The sequence below is a fragment of the Sciurus carolinensis genome, chromosome 2 (genome assembly GCF_902686445.1).
Source record: "Sciurus carolinensis chromosome 2, mSciCar1.2, whole genome shotgun sequence".
Classification (NCBI taxonomy): domain Eukaryota; kingdom Metazoa; phylum Chordata; class Mammalia; order Rodentia; family Sciuridae; genus Sciurus; species Sciurus carolinensis.
Window position 1 is genome coordinate 132757717 of NC_062214.1, and position 14512 is coordinate 132772228.

Sequence of the window (14512 nt, forward strand, 5' to 3'; positions counted from 1 at the left end):
ATATTGTCCCACAAATTCCTAAGAATTCTCCTACTCAGAGTGTACATATTATGTTGCTCTATCAGTTTTACTAAGTTTCCTCTTGTTTCTATTCTGTTTAAATAATGTATTTATCAATTCCGTGTTGCAATATTTTAATTGGTTCTTTTTAGTTACACATAGTAGAATTCATTTTGACATAATTATAAAAGCATGGAATATAGTTTGTTCTAATTCAGTCCCAGGACTTCTCCTTTCTTTTCCTTCTACTCTTTCTGTTATTTACTTACTTTTTTTTTTTAATTAGTGTCCTGTGGATGTATTTATCAATTTAGAGTTTTAATTTGGTTCCTTTCACATTGTTTCATTTTCTCTGATTTTTTTTTTTTTTTTTTTTTTTTTTTTTTTTTTTTTTTTTTACTTCTTTGGGAGCATATTTTTCTTTACTTCATTGAAGGTAGAGCTGCTTTTAAAACCTTGTTAATTACAACATAAAGATAATCTCCATGCCACTCACAATTGGTTGACTCTAGAGTATGGGGCACATTTTCCTATTTCTTCATATATTGACTATCTTTACATTACATCCTCCACTTTATAAATGTTCTGTTTTAGAGACATTTTTCTTAAGAATATTGATTTGGAGATTGGGCAGTTACCTTGATTGGACTCACTTCAAACTATTTCTTGGGCAGGACCTCAAATCTAACTTCTTAGTCTCTCCCATTCATGAGAGTTCATGATAGATTCAGATTTTATGATAGATTTACACAGAATTTAAGACTTTCACTCCATCTGTCTGACTCTCTCCTTTCCAGGATTTCCTCCTCACTTTCCTATCATAGTTCTAACTCCCCAGTGTAACGCCAACTGTGATCTGCCTCCAGCTGAGAACCACAGAACCAGGGAATTGGTCAGGGATATTCCCTCCTTCCAGGTGGTGACTCTCTTCTAAGTTGTTCTTCACTGCCTTTGACTAGTTGATTTTTACATTTGGTTCAGAGTTTATAATGTTTATCTCCGGGAAAGTTAGTACAATAGCAGTTTTATCCAGCCTTCCAGAAGTGAAAGATTCTTCTTCTGCTTTTAATGATCTACTGTAGAAATATATATGAAGAAGAAAACTGTCAGCAGTGAAGTTACTTAAGATATTTCTCTTTACATTTTCTTACTGAGTCAATATTAATTTCTTTCCAGGGTTTTTTTTTTTTTTTTTTTTTTTTTAATTCAGATGTTAAAGTTTATTATTACTTTAGGAATGTAGAGAATCAAATAGGAAGCCTAAATTTTACTGTGATGAAAGTGAATTTCTTAGGATATTTACAGGTATGCTTGAAAGCATAAACTTCTTTGTGATTTTTTAAAAAATCATGTATAATTTTGTGTTTTGTTTTAGCTGTCTCAACTTGGACAGAAATAACACAGAAGAACCTTAATATGATAACCTACTTGGAGCTTGGATAAATGTAAAAAGAAAAGTCAAAAGAGCCAGATATTTTCCCTTTCTGAAACAATGTCCTAACAGTGAAACCCAAGAGTCATTAATTTTTAAGGAAATTCTATACTTAATATAATGTATACTGATTAAAAGAATAAAGCATTTCAGAAATAAAATTTTAACATTTTTCTTTCACTCTCCTGTTATGTTTAACAAATGAGAAAGTGCTTTGGAAGTAAGGAAATCTCTGAAGATAATTTTAAAATATTAATGTAATAATAGGCTATGATTGAAGCTGATGAAAGTCCAAGGTTATCCTATACAAATATTATTTGACTGGTTCATGAATTCCCTTACGTACATTTTAATTATAGAACTAATTTTTTCATAGTTTATTGGTTTCCACATTTTATACTGTACATAAACATGTGTGCCAGATCTTAGGTGGAGTTTTTGTTTTTGTTGCTAGGGATTGAACCCAAGGGTGTTTACCTCTAAGCTACATTCCCAGGGTCTTGCTGAATTGCTGAGACTGACCTCAAACTAGCAACCCTCCTGTGGCAACCTCCCAAGTCTTTGGAAATACAGGCATGTACCACCACACCCACCTTAGGTACAAATTTTAAAACCTGTGTCTATTCTCCGTCTGGCACACATATGTACATTTTATGTCTTTTCCTTTCTGCATGTTGACAGGACAACATGAACATGGTCTGGAATGGATAAATACAAATAACATTCAACCCATAAAATTTAAATAATATGTGTTAAACTTGATTCCATGCTTTCTGGTGTGAAATACAAACAAGGAGTGTTGGTCAATTATGCAATTCATTATTCATTTTAATAAAGACAAATGAGGACCGGGCTCAGTGGCACATGCATGTAATCCCAGCAGCTCGGGAGACTCAGGCAGAGCATCACATTCGAATCCAGCCTGAGCAACTTATCAAGACCCTAAGCAACTCAGACCTTTTCTAAATAAAATACAAAAAGGGCTAGGGATGTGGCTCAGTGGTTAAGTGCCCCTGAGTTCAATGCCCGGTACCAAAAAAAAAGACTAATGAGGTACTAAAGTTTGATACTACCACCAATTATAACCTGGAATAACTTTTATATCAAATGTAATGAAACATTTACTTTAGAGGAGTTAAAAAAGGGAAAACATTGTGGAAATGTGTTCAGAAGAACAAGCATAAAATTTGAATGTGAAATTAATCAACTTTACCTAGCTGGCTGCAATAAATGGGCACCCTACAATTAACTGAGTATACAGTCCATTGGTACATTATGAGGTCTTAAGGGTGGGGCACTAATTCCAGAAGACCACTGTTAATAAAAAGAGGAAGAAACTCCAGTGATCCCCCATCCTCGCCACATGTACACAGAGGAAAGAAGTCTTCACCAGATTACAGCCTGATAGCACCTTGATCTTTGAACTCCAGCTTCCAGAACTGTGAGAAAATAGATGTCTGTTCTTTAAGCAGCCAACTCTGTGATATCTTGTTATGGGTTTCTGAACTGACAAATACAGAAAAGAACAAATTGATGGAGAAAAAGAAAGTGAAAAGACACAAAATCCCAGTATTAGGAATGAAAAAAAGGGCATTCCTAATAGTGTTGCTGACATAAACAAGTAAATTGGACATGTGTGGCGGCATACACTTGTCATCCCAGTGGCTCGGGAGGCTGAGGCAGGAGGATCTCAAGTTCAAAGCCAGCCTCAGCAAAGGCAAGGCACTAAGCAACTCATTGACCTGTCTCTAAATAAAATACAAAATAAGGCTGGGGATGTGGCTCTGTGGTCCAGTGCCCCCGAGTTCAATCCCCAGTACCCACAAAAAAAAAAAAAAATGTAAAATGGAACTACCACTTTCAGCCAAGATGGAGCACAAGGGAACTAGTTTATCCTCACACCAGAAATAATTTTAAAACTGGACAAAATATTGAAACAACAGTCCTTTAAAACATTGGACATTAACAACAAAGTTTGTAGTCCTGCAGATAGGAATTAAACAGGATGATTCCTAGATTGTTTGTGGTGCCAAAAGAGAACCCAGGTGGAGACCCTTAGTGTCCCTTAGCTGAGCAGACAGTTCTGGGTGTCCAGGGAGACTGGAGTGGCCAATAGTATTCAAGGTAGAAAGACAGAGAAGACACTATGTTCAAGCTCAGCAGAGGGTCCTCGCTCAGTGGAGTACCTACCAATTTGTGCAAGGGAGGAAACAGGCTGGGGAAAGAACCACTCAAAATAATTAAAGCTCACATGGGCCCAAAACCAAGGAGGGTAGAAAAATACACAATTCACATAGAATCACAACTCACAAGTGTTTTGCCATATTAGTAAAGAAAATAGTCTGAGCACTGCTCTTGGGTCCTAACAAAACTTAAAAGCAACTCCTGAGCCAGTGCAGCGCAGCGTACTCCGGCACGCAAGCAGCTTCAGGGACCAGGATAGGGCAGCCAGAGACTTCCCCAAGTAGCCTGGACCCCTGCAGTGGGAGGTGCCTTTCAAGGCTAGCTTCTCAGACCAGACCGCCCAGTGAGAGGTTTTCTACATAGAACCAGCCCACAAGCCCCCGAACCAATGGAGAGCTTCGATCCGCAAGCAGCCTCTGGGATCAGGGCAGGGCAGCCAGAGACCTCTTCAGGCGGCTCTGCCCACTCCGGCCGCAGGCTCTTTCCAAGGTAGCCTTCCACACTCCCGCAGTGGGCTCCTCCCACACGGCCAGCTGCACGGTGCAGGCCCACAGTGAGAGCCTTTCCACACAGAGCCAGTTCCAAACCGTGGAACCAGTAGGGGGCTAGGGGCAGTTTTCTTCGGATGCGCTGCTTTATCAGATTCCTCCAAGACATCAGGCTACTGAAGGCTGGGATGTGATACACTGGAAATCTACCGGGACACTATAAGCCAATAGAGGAAAACTGCAATATCTCAGGGTCCCACTGACAGCTGACCAATATGAGAAAACAAGGGAAGAAAATGTCCCAAACAAACCTAGATACTACATCAATAAAACCCAATGACAGCACAGCAGAAGAAATGTCAGAAAGGGAGTTCAGAATGTACGTAATTAAAACGATCAGGGAAGCTAATGAGGAGATGAAAGAGCAAATGCAGGCACTGAAGGAGGCGATGAAAGAGCAAATGCAGGCATTAAATGATCACACCAATCAACAGTTAAAAGACCAAATACGGGAAGCAAGAGATCATTTCAATAAAGAGTTAGAGATACTGAAAAAAAAACAAACTGAAATACTTCAAATGAAGGAAACAATAAACCATATTAAGAACTCCATAGAAAGCATAACCAATAGGATAGAACACCTGGAAGACAGAACCTCAGACATTGAAGACAAATTATTTAATCTTGAAAACAAAGTTGGCCAAACAGAAAAGATGGTAAGAAATCATGAACAGAATCTACAAGAATTATGGGATATCATGAAAAGGCCAAATTTAAGAATTATTGGGATTGAGGAAGGCTTAGAGAAACAAACCAAAGGAACGAACAATCTATTCAATGAAAACAGAAAATTTCCCAAATCTGAAGAATGAAATGGAAAACCAAGAACAAGAGGCTTATAGAACTCCAAACATACAAAATTACAACAGACCCACACCAAGGCACATTATTATGAAAATACCTAACATACAAAATAAAGACAGAATTTTAAAGGCCGCGAGAGAAAAGAATCAAATTACATTCAGGGGGAAACCAATAAGAATATCAGCAGTTTTTCAATCCAGACGCCAAAAGCTAGAAGGGCCTGGAACAACATATACCAAGCCCTGAAAGAAAACGGATGCCAACCAAGAATCTTATACCCAGCAAAACTTACCTTCAAATTTGACGATGAAATAAGATCCTTCCATGATAAACAAAAGCTAAAGGAATTTACAAAAAGAAAGCCAGCATTACAGAACATTCTCAGCAAAATATTCCATGAGGAAGAGATGAAAAACAACGATGCAAATCAGCAACAGGAGGCGCTAGCCTAAAGGAATAGCCAAATAAAGGAGAAACCAAATCATGTCAAAAACAAATATGAGTCAATTGACTGGGAATACAAATCATATCACAATAATAACCCTGAATGTTAATGGCCTGAATTTATCAATCAAAAGACACAGACTGGCAGATTGGATTAAAAAGAAAAATCCAACAGTATGCTGCCTGCAAGAGACTCATCTCATAGAAAGAGACACCCATAGACTAAAGGTGAAAGGATGGGGAAAAACATACCATGCACACGGACACAGCAAAAAAGCTGGAGTATCCATCCTCATTTCAGATAATGTGGACTTCAAACCAAAACTAGTCAGAAGGGATAAAGAAGGACATTACATTTATGCTTAAAGGAAGCATAAATCAGCAAGACATAACAATCATAAATATCTATGCCCCGAACATTGGCTCATCCACGTACGTCAAACAAATCCTTCTCAATTACAGAAATCAAATAGACCACAACACAATAATACTAGGCGATTTTAACACACCTCTCTCACCACTGGATAGATCGTCCAAACAAAAATTGAATAAAGAAACTATAGATCTCAACAACACAATCAACAATTTAGACTTAACAGACATATATAGAATATACCATCCAACAAAGAATGAATACACTTTCTTCTCAGCAGCACATGGATCCTTCTCTAAAATAGACCATATTTTATGCCACAAAGCTACTGTTAGCAAATACAAGAAGATAGAGATACTACCTTGTACTCTATCAGATCATAATGGATTGAAATTAGAAATAAATGACAGAATAAAAAACAGAAACTTCTCCAATACCTGGAGATTAAATAATACACTATTATATGATGAATGGATAACAGAAGACATCAGGAGGGAAATAAAAAAATTCTTAGAAGTAAACGAGAACAAAGACACATCATATCAAAATCTCTGGGACACTATGAAAGCAGTACTTAGAGGAAGATTTATTTCATGGGGCGCATTCAAAAAAAGAAGTAGAAATCAACAAATAAACGACTTAACACTACAGCTCAAAGCCCTAGAAAAAGAAGAGCAGACCAATACCAAAAGTAGTAGAAGACAGGAAATAGTTAAAATCAGAGCCGAAATCAACGAAATCGAAACAAAAGAAACAATTGGAAAAATTAACAAAATAAATAGTTGGTTCTTTGAAAAAATAAATAAAATTGATAAACCCTTAGCCACCCTAACAAAGAGAAAGAGGGAGAAAACTCAAATTACTAAAATTCGGAATGAACAAGGAAACATCACAACAGACATGAGTGAAATACAAAACATAATTAGAAGCTATTTCGAAAATCTATACTCCAACAAAACAGAAAACCTCGAAGACATCAACAAATTTCTAGAGACATATGAATTACCTAAACTGAACAAGGAGGACATACACAACTTAAATAAACCAGTTTCAAGCAATGAAATAGAAGAGGTCATCAAAAGCCTACCAACAAAGAAAAGTCCAGGACCAGATGGGTTCTCAGCCGAGTTCTACAAAACCTTTAAAGAAGAGCTCATTCCAATACTCCTCAAACTATTCCATGAAATAGAAGAGGAGGGAACCCTCCCAAACTCTTTCTATGAAGCCAATATCACCCTGATACCTAAACCAGACAGAGACACATCGAGGAAAGAAAATTTCAGACCAATATCCTTAATGAACATCGACGCAAAAATTCTCAACAAAATTTTAGCAAATCGCATACAAATATATATTAAAAAGATAGTGCACCACGATCAAGTGGGTTTTATCCCAGGGATGCAAGGTTGGTTCAACATTCGGAAATCAATAAATGTCATTCACCATATCAACAGACTTAAAGTTAAGAATCACATGATTATTTCAATAGATGCAGAAAAAGCATTCGATAAAAATACAGCATCCCTTCATGCTCAAAACACTAGAAAAAATTGGGGTAGTGGGAACATTCCTAAACATTATAAAGGCAATCTACGCTAAGCCCATGGCTAATATCATTCTAAATGGTGAAAAACTGAAAGCGTTCCCCCTAAAAACTGGAACAATGCCCTCTTTCACCGCTTCTATTCAACATCGTCCTTGAGACTCTAGCCAGAGCAATCAAACAAACCAAAGAAATTAAAGGGATACGAATAGGAAAAGAAGAACTCAAACTATCCCTGTTCGCTGATGACATGATTATATATTTAGAGGAACCTGGAAATTCCACCAGAAAACTTTTAGAACTCATAAGTGAATTCAGTAAAGTAGCAGGTTACAAGATCAATGCTCATAAATCCAATGCATTTTTATACATAAGTGTTGAATCTTCAGAAAGAGAAATTAGGAAAACTACCCCATTCACAATAGCATCGAAAAAAATAAAATACTTGGGAATGAATCTCACAAAAGAGGTGAAAGACCTCTACAATGAGAACTACAGAACACTAAAGAAAGAAATTCAAGAAAACCTTAGAAGATGGAAAGATCTCCCATGTTCCTGGATAGGCAGAATTAATATTGTCAAAATGGCTATACTACCTAAAGTGCTATACAGATTCAATGCAATTCCAATTAAAATCCCAATGATGTACCTTGCAGAAATAGAGCAAGCAATTATGAAATTCATCTGGAAGAATAAAAAACCTAGAATAGCTAAAGCAATCCTCAGTAGCAAGAGCGAAGCAGGGGGTATTGCAATACCAGATCTTCAACTCTACTACAAATCAATAGTAACAAAAACAGCATGGTATTGGTACCAAAATAGACAGGTAGATCAATGGTACAGAATAGAGGACATGGACACAAACCCAAATAAATACAATTTTCTCATACTAGACAAAGGTTCCAAAAATATGCAATGGAGAAAAGATAGCCTCTTCAACAAATGGTGCTGGGAAAACTGGAAATCCATATGCAATAGAATGAAATTAAACCCCTATCTCTCACCGTACACAAAACTCAACTCAAAATGGATCAAGGACCTTGGAATCAGACCAGAGATCCTGCATCTTATAGAAGAAAAAGTAGGTACAAATCTTCAACTTGTTGGCTTAGGATCAGACTTCCTTAACAGGACTCCCATAGCACAAGAAATAAAAGCAAGAATCAACAACTGGGATAGATTCAAACTAAAAAGCTTTCTCTCAGCAAAGGAAACTATCAGAAATGTGAAGAGAGAGCCTACAGAGTGAGAGAATATCTTTGCCAACCATACCTCAGATAGAGCGCTAATTTCCAGAATCTATAAAGAACTCAAAAAACTCTACACGAAGAATACAAATAATCCAATCAACAAATGGGCTGAGGAAATGAACAGACACTTCACAGAAGATGTACAAGTAATCAACAGATATATGAAAAAATGTTCAACATCCCTAGTAATAAGGGAAATGCAAATCAAAACTACCCTAAGATTTCATCTCACCCCAATTAGAATGGCGATTATCAAGAATACAAGCAACAATAGGTGTTGGCGAGGATGTGGTGAAAAAGGAACACTCATACATTGCTGGTGGGGTTGCAAATTAGTGCAGCCACTCTGGAAAGCAGTGTGGAGATTCCTCAGAAAGCTTGGAATGGAAACACCATTTGACCCAGCTATCCCACTCCTTGGCCTATACCCAAAGGACTTAAAATCAGCATACTACAGAGATACAGCCACATCAATGTTCATTGCTGCTCAATTCACCATAGCCAGATTGTGGAACCAACCTAGATGCCCTTCAGTTGATGAATGGATAAAGAAACTGTGGCATATATATATACAATGGAATATTACTCCGCAATGAAGAATGATAAAATTATGGCATTTGTAGGCAAATGGACGAAATTGGAGAATATCATGCTAAGTGAGATAAGCCAATCTCAAAAAACTAAAGGACCAATGATCTCGCTGATAAGCGGATGAGGACATATAATGGGGGGTGGGAGGGGTTAGCATTAGGTTTAGGGTTAGGTTTAGGGTTAGGGATAAGGAGAGTGGTAAGAATGAAGGAAAGAAGGACTGTATAGAGGGAAAAGAGGGGTGGGAGGGATGGGGGGGAAGGGAAAAAAAATAAACATCATTGCCCTATGTAAAAAAAAAAAAAAAAACAATAAAAACAATGTTTACATACAAAACAAAAAACAAAAAAAAAGCAACTCCTAAAAAGATGAAACTACTTCCAAATAACCATATCCTAGACCAATACTCAAGATTATAGGAATTATAAAAATTACCAGCACCCAATAAGGTAAAATCTGAATTTGAAATCTAATCAAACAATTGCAAAGCAACAGAAAACACCCCCTATGAGGATAAAAATCTAAACAAATGAAAAATATCACAGCTGCGATAATTTGTAGATGAGGACATTACTACTGTTGGTCTCTTATGTTCAGGACACCAGGGGAAAGACAACTTGTTAAGTAGAGATGTGAAAAACTGACCAAAGACCCAAATCTAACTTCTAAAGACAAAAATCTACATTGACTGTATTAGTTTCTGAAAGCAAAAATAACTGAAATGGGGAACAGACCTCAACGGATCAGCAAGCTTTCTTTATTAAGCAGCAGAATGGCATATTTTCAGAGGAGAAAATGGTAACTGATGAATCTCCATACTGCTTACCAGAGTGGTTGCACCCATCTGCAATCCCACCAACAATGTATGAGTGTACCTTTTTCCCCACATCCTTGCCAACACTTATTATTGCTTGTATTCTTGATAATTGCCATTCTGATTGGAGTGAGATGAAATCTTAGAGTAGTTTTGATTTGCATTTCTCTAAGCTAGAGATGATGAACATTTTTTCATGTTTGTTGATTGATTATATTTCTTCTGTGAAGTATCTGTTCAGTTCCTTAGCTCATTTATTTAATGGGTTATTTGTTTTTTTTGGTGTTAAGTTTTTTGAGTTCTTTATATATCTTGGAGATTAGTGCTCTATCTGAGACGAGTGTGGTAAAGATTTTCTCCCATTCTTTAGGCTCTCTTCACATTATTGTTTCCTTTGCTGAGAAGAAGATTTTATAGTTTGAGTCCATCCCATTTGACCCAGCTATCCAACTCATGTTTATACCCAAAAGACTTAAAATAGGCATACTACAATGACCTAGCCACATCAATGTTTTTAGCAGCTCAATTTAAAATAGCTAAACTATGGAACCAACCTAGATGCCCTTTAGCAGATGAATGGATAAAGAAAATGGGATACATATACACAATGGAATATTACTCAACCATAAAGAATAATAGTATTATGGCATTTGCAGATAAATGGATGGAATTGGAGAATATCATGCTAAGTGAAAAAAGCCAATTCCAAAAAAACCAAAGTCCGAATGTTTTCTCTGATAAGCAGATGCTGATCCATAGTGGGGGGTATGTAGGGAAGAATGAAGGAACTTTGGATTGTATAGAGAGGAGTGAGGGGAAGGGTGAGGCGTTGGGGATGAGGGGGATGATAGAATAAAGCAGACATTACTACCTGGATATGTGTATAATCATACTACTGGTGTGGCTCAGCACCGCGTACAGCCGGATGCTCCATTTGTGTACAGTGTCAAAATGCATTACTACTAGCATGTATAACCAATTATAAAAAAGTTTTAAAAACTGGAAAAGGGCTGAGGATGTAGCTCAGAGGTGAAGTGTCTCTGGGCTCAATCTTAAGTAATGAAATAAATAGTCAAAAAAAAAAAAAAAAAGACACTGGCTGTGAGCACAAAAGGACGGGAAGCAGACCTCAGTGGATTCAGAGATTTTATTCCTTTGCAGACTTAGGCACCATTGGGGCCAGTTTTCCAGATGGGGAAAATGGCCGCCAGTTACAGAGGGTTTTGGTTTTATAGGGTACAAGGAGGATGATGTGATCATTGGAAACGGTGCACGTGCAGTTTTGACCCTGCAGTTTTGACCTGTCAGGGGCTCGTTGTACAGGTTAAAACCAGACACCTAGGGCTCAAATCTTGCCCATTGTTATTTAGGACTAATTTCCATTGGGGGAAGGTCAAGGTTTAGGGCCTGACATTCTGTATCCACCCCTTTCCCCCAGGGCCCATTGTTACCAGAATGCACTGGGAGAGGTTTAATGTTTGGCCAGTTTCCCCTCTCTTCTCCAGAGCCACACCATTCCTCCATTTTTCTTGGGGAGCTGTGTTATAGGAATATTATTTTCCATAACCCTTCAATGGCGATTGATTACAGGAGGGGTTTGATCTTTATAGTGTTTAAATGAGATCTGGATCATAATGTGAGATCTGAATCATTTGCAGCGTGTGTTGGTTGGGCAGGGGGGGAACAGTTGTTCAAGTTCAAAGCCTACATCAGGGAAACAGTTGCAAAAGTTCAAAACCCATTGTTTCTGGGAAAGAGTGAAAGATCAGAGCCCAGGGCCCATTGTTTGCCTTCTCCCCTCCCCACCATTGTCCTCCTTTCTCCTTGGGAGTTGTTTTCCATATCCTTCAGTTTCCTATTGGTGCTGTAACAAATCACCACATATCTAGTGGCTTAAAGACCATAAATTTATTATGGTTCTGTTCTAGAAGTCAGAAATCCAGAAGGGGTCTCACTGGGCTTAAGTCAAGGAACAGGCAAGGCCGTGTTCCTTGGAGGCTCTGGGGAGTCCAGGGCATCACTTGCCTTTCCAACTGCTCGTGGTCACTGTAATCCATGTCTCATGGTCCCTTTCCATGTTGAAAGCCAGCAGTGGCCAGTCAAGTCCTTCTCACATCATGTTTTTCTCTGTCCTTCCACATTTAAAGGACCTATGTGATTACACTGGGCCTACCTAAATAATTCAGGATGATCTAGAACACTCCACCCAAAAAGAGTAGCCCTCTTTTCAAGCACATTTTGAACACTTATGCCATATTCTGAAACTTGAAATAGATCTCAATAAATTTTAAATTTACTCAACTTTTTTTTTTTTTTTTGTGGTGCTGGGGATTTGAACCCAGGGCCTTGTGCTTGCGAGGCAAGCACTCTACCAACTGAGCTATATCCCCAGCCCTACTCAAATTTTTAAAATAACAAATCAATAACATCTGGAACACAGATGGCACAGGTTTGTTCCTCAGAAAGCAGGCTCAAACAGATCAGTATGCTAACTAAGAAGTGCTTTGCCGGGTCAGCACCTGCTGGAGAAGAATATAAAGAAGGGGCAGAGGAAGCTGCCCTCCTGTTGTGGCGTAGTGCAGGCCCTCTGGCTCACAGGGAACTCAAGCTGGGACCATCTTTCAGAGTCTGTGAAGGGCCACGAAGTCCCTGGTGCAGGCTGTCCCCAAGAAGCAGGTGTGACAGGGCCAAGACTTGAACTTGGCCAGCACCACACAACCAAGTACATGATCCAGTGTGCACTTTGGCTAAATCTTGAAGGAAAAGAACTACCTCAAAGTAGAGAGAGGGGTGGGGATCCCATTCACCTCACCTTTCCTACCAGAGCAGAGGCCATGTCATCTCCAACGCATTGGAACAGATTATGCTCAGGAATTGAGAGAATGTATGTGGAGAAAACAAGGCTGAGCTCCTGAGGAGATTAGGCAATATCCCTGCTTCCTCAGTACCAGGGAAGTTGTACTTAAGCTCTTTAACATTTGTTCAGAAAATGGGGGTGCAGGGTAAAAACTATACAAAAGATAAGGTCTTTTCATATTGTCTTTGCATTTACAAATATGGTGGAAAGAAACAGCCATATCAATAAACGTATGGTATTGTTCTTCAGAATTGCCTTAAAGTCACATAAACACTTTACTTTGTAAAAATAAAGGTCATTTGCTTGGCTGGGGATATAACTTGGTTGGTAGAGTACTTGCCTCACAAGCACAAGGCCCTGGGTTCAATCCCAGCACAAAAAAAAAAAAAGTCATCTGCTAAGTTTCTGAGGTGGAAATTTTTCCTGGGGCTTTTAAGTTTCTCAAGGCTTTTTTTTTTTTTTTTTTTTTTAAAGTCAGTGGAGAAACCTTGGCCTTTCTGAGTCCACAGCACAGTTGTGTCCTAGAGTGGGTTGGTTACCTGGCAAGCCACCCACAGTATTGCAGTGGTCACGTGGTTGCTCTCTCAGAAACCTGTACCAACAAGACTAGTTTAGCTAACTCAGAAATTAGTTTTATCCACTTCTAGAGCAGTGATTTTCAGAATTGCGTCCTGCCCGAGAAAGTAAAGAACAAGGATGGAGGTCAATGGGAAAGGAAAATCAAAGTTTTATCAATTCTCAGAACAGTACTGGCAAGTAGAAGTCACAAACTTATAAATGGAAACAACCCTGGAGAGGATGAGTACCTCACTCATCCTCACAACTGATATGTGGTAGAGCCGAAGAGGGGATGCACATCTGTCTACCCCAAATTCATACCTTCCCTCTTCAAAATTCCCTGCATTAAGAGTCCAGCACAGTGGCACACAACTCTAATCCCAGCAATTCAGGAGGCTGAGGCAGGAGGATCAGAAATTCAAGGCCAGCCTGGGCAACTTAGCAAGACTGTCACAAAATAAATATTTAAAAGGGGATATAACTCGGTGGTAGTGCTTCCCCAGTACCAGGGTGGGGAAGGCAGCAGGGCAGTGGTGGGATTCCCTGTCTGGGGAAGTGGAGGAAGCTTAGGAGCCTTAGTGGGCTACTACTCACCAACAGGAGTCAGCCACTTTACCTCCCTGTTTTCTCCTGTGTGAAATGATGGTTGTGGAGAGTGGGGGCCCTTGAGGCCACACAGCTCACCTGAACCAGCCAGGTCAGGACAGTCAACAAATGCCTTACCCGAAGGGCCCGTGCACGTGAACTGGCAGGTCAGACACCTGTCAGGAAACATTTGAGCAATTTGTCACAAGCATGGAAAAGTTCAACTCACTTGGCATAGATGGGACTCTACCATGAAAGGAAAAGGCAAAGTTTAAAAAAAAAAAATTTTTTTTTCTTTTTTTTTTAGGAAATTCAAGACAAAACAAGTAAAATAAGTGATGAAACTTTCATTTCATCAGTCAGGTGCCGAGGTCCAGCCCTAGCAGCTGTCGGGGTTTCAGCGCGGTGGAGAAACAGCAGACAGAGACAACAAGTGTTCTGAGGCTGAATCTCTATCTTTATTTTTCTGCCAGCCTTTTTATACATTTTTTCTTTAGTAATGATTATATCATTTTACAGTTAGTTCAAA

General features: G+C 38.8%; 1 protein-coding gene across 2 annotated transcripts in view; it reads left to right on the top strand.

The window, feature by feature from the left end:
- Positions 1–1602, top strand: part of Scfd1 (sec1 family domain containing 1) — a 93538-nt gene extending 91936 nt beyond the window's left edge. For both annotated transcript variants that reach the window (XM_047538801.1, XM_047538804.1), the window contains one exon: positions 1376–1602. In XM_047538801.1, the coding sequence (XP_047394757.1) occupies positions 1376–1399 (24 nt within the window). In that variant the 3' untranslated portion in view covers positions 1400–1602. The remainder of the gene's footprint in view (positions 1–1375) is intronic.
- Positions 1603–14512: the final 12910 nt, after the last annotated feature.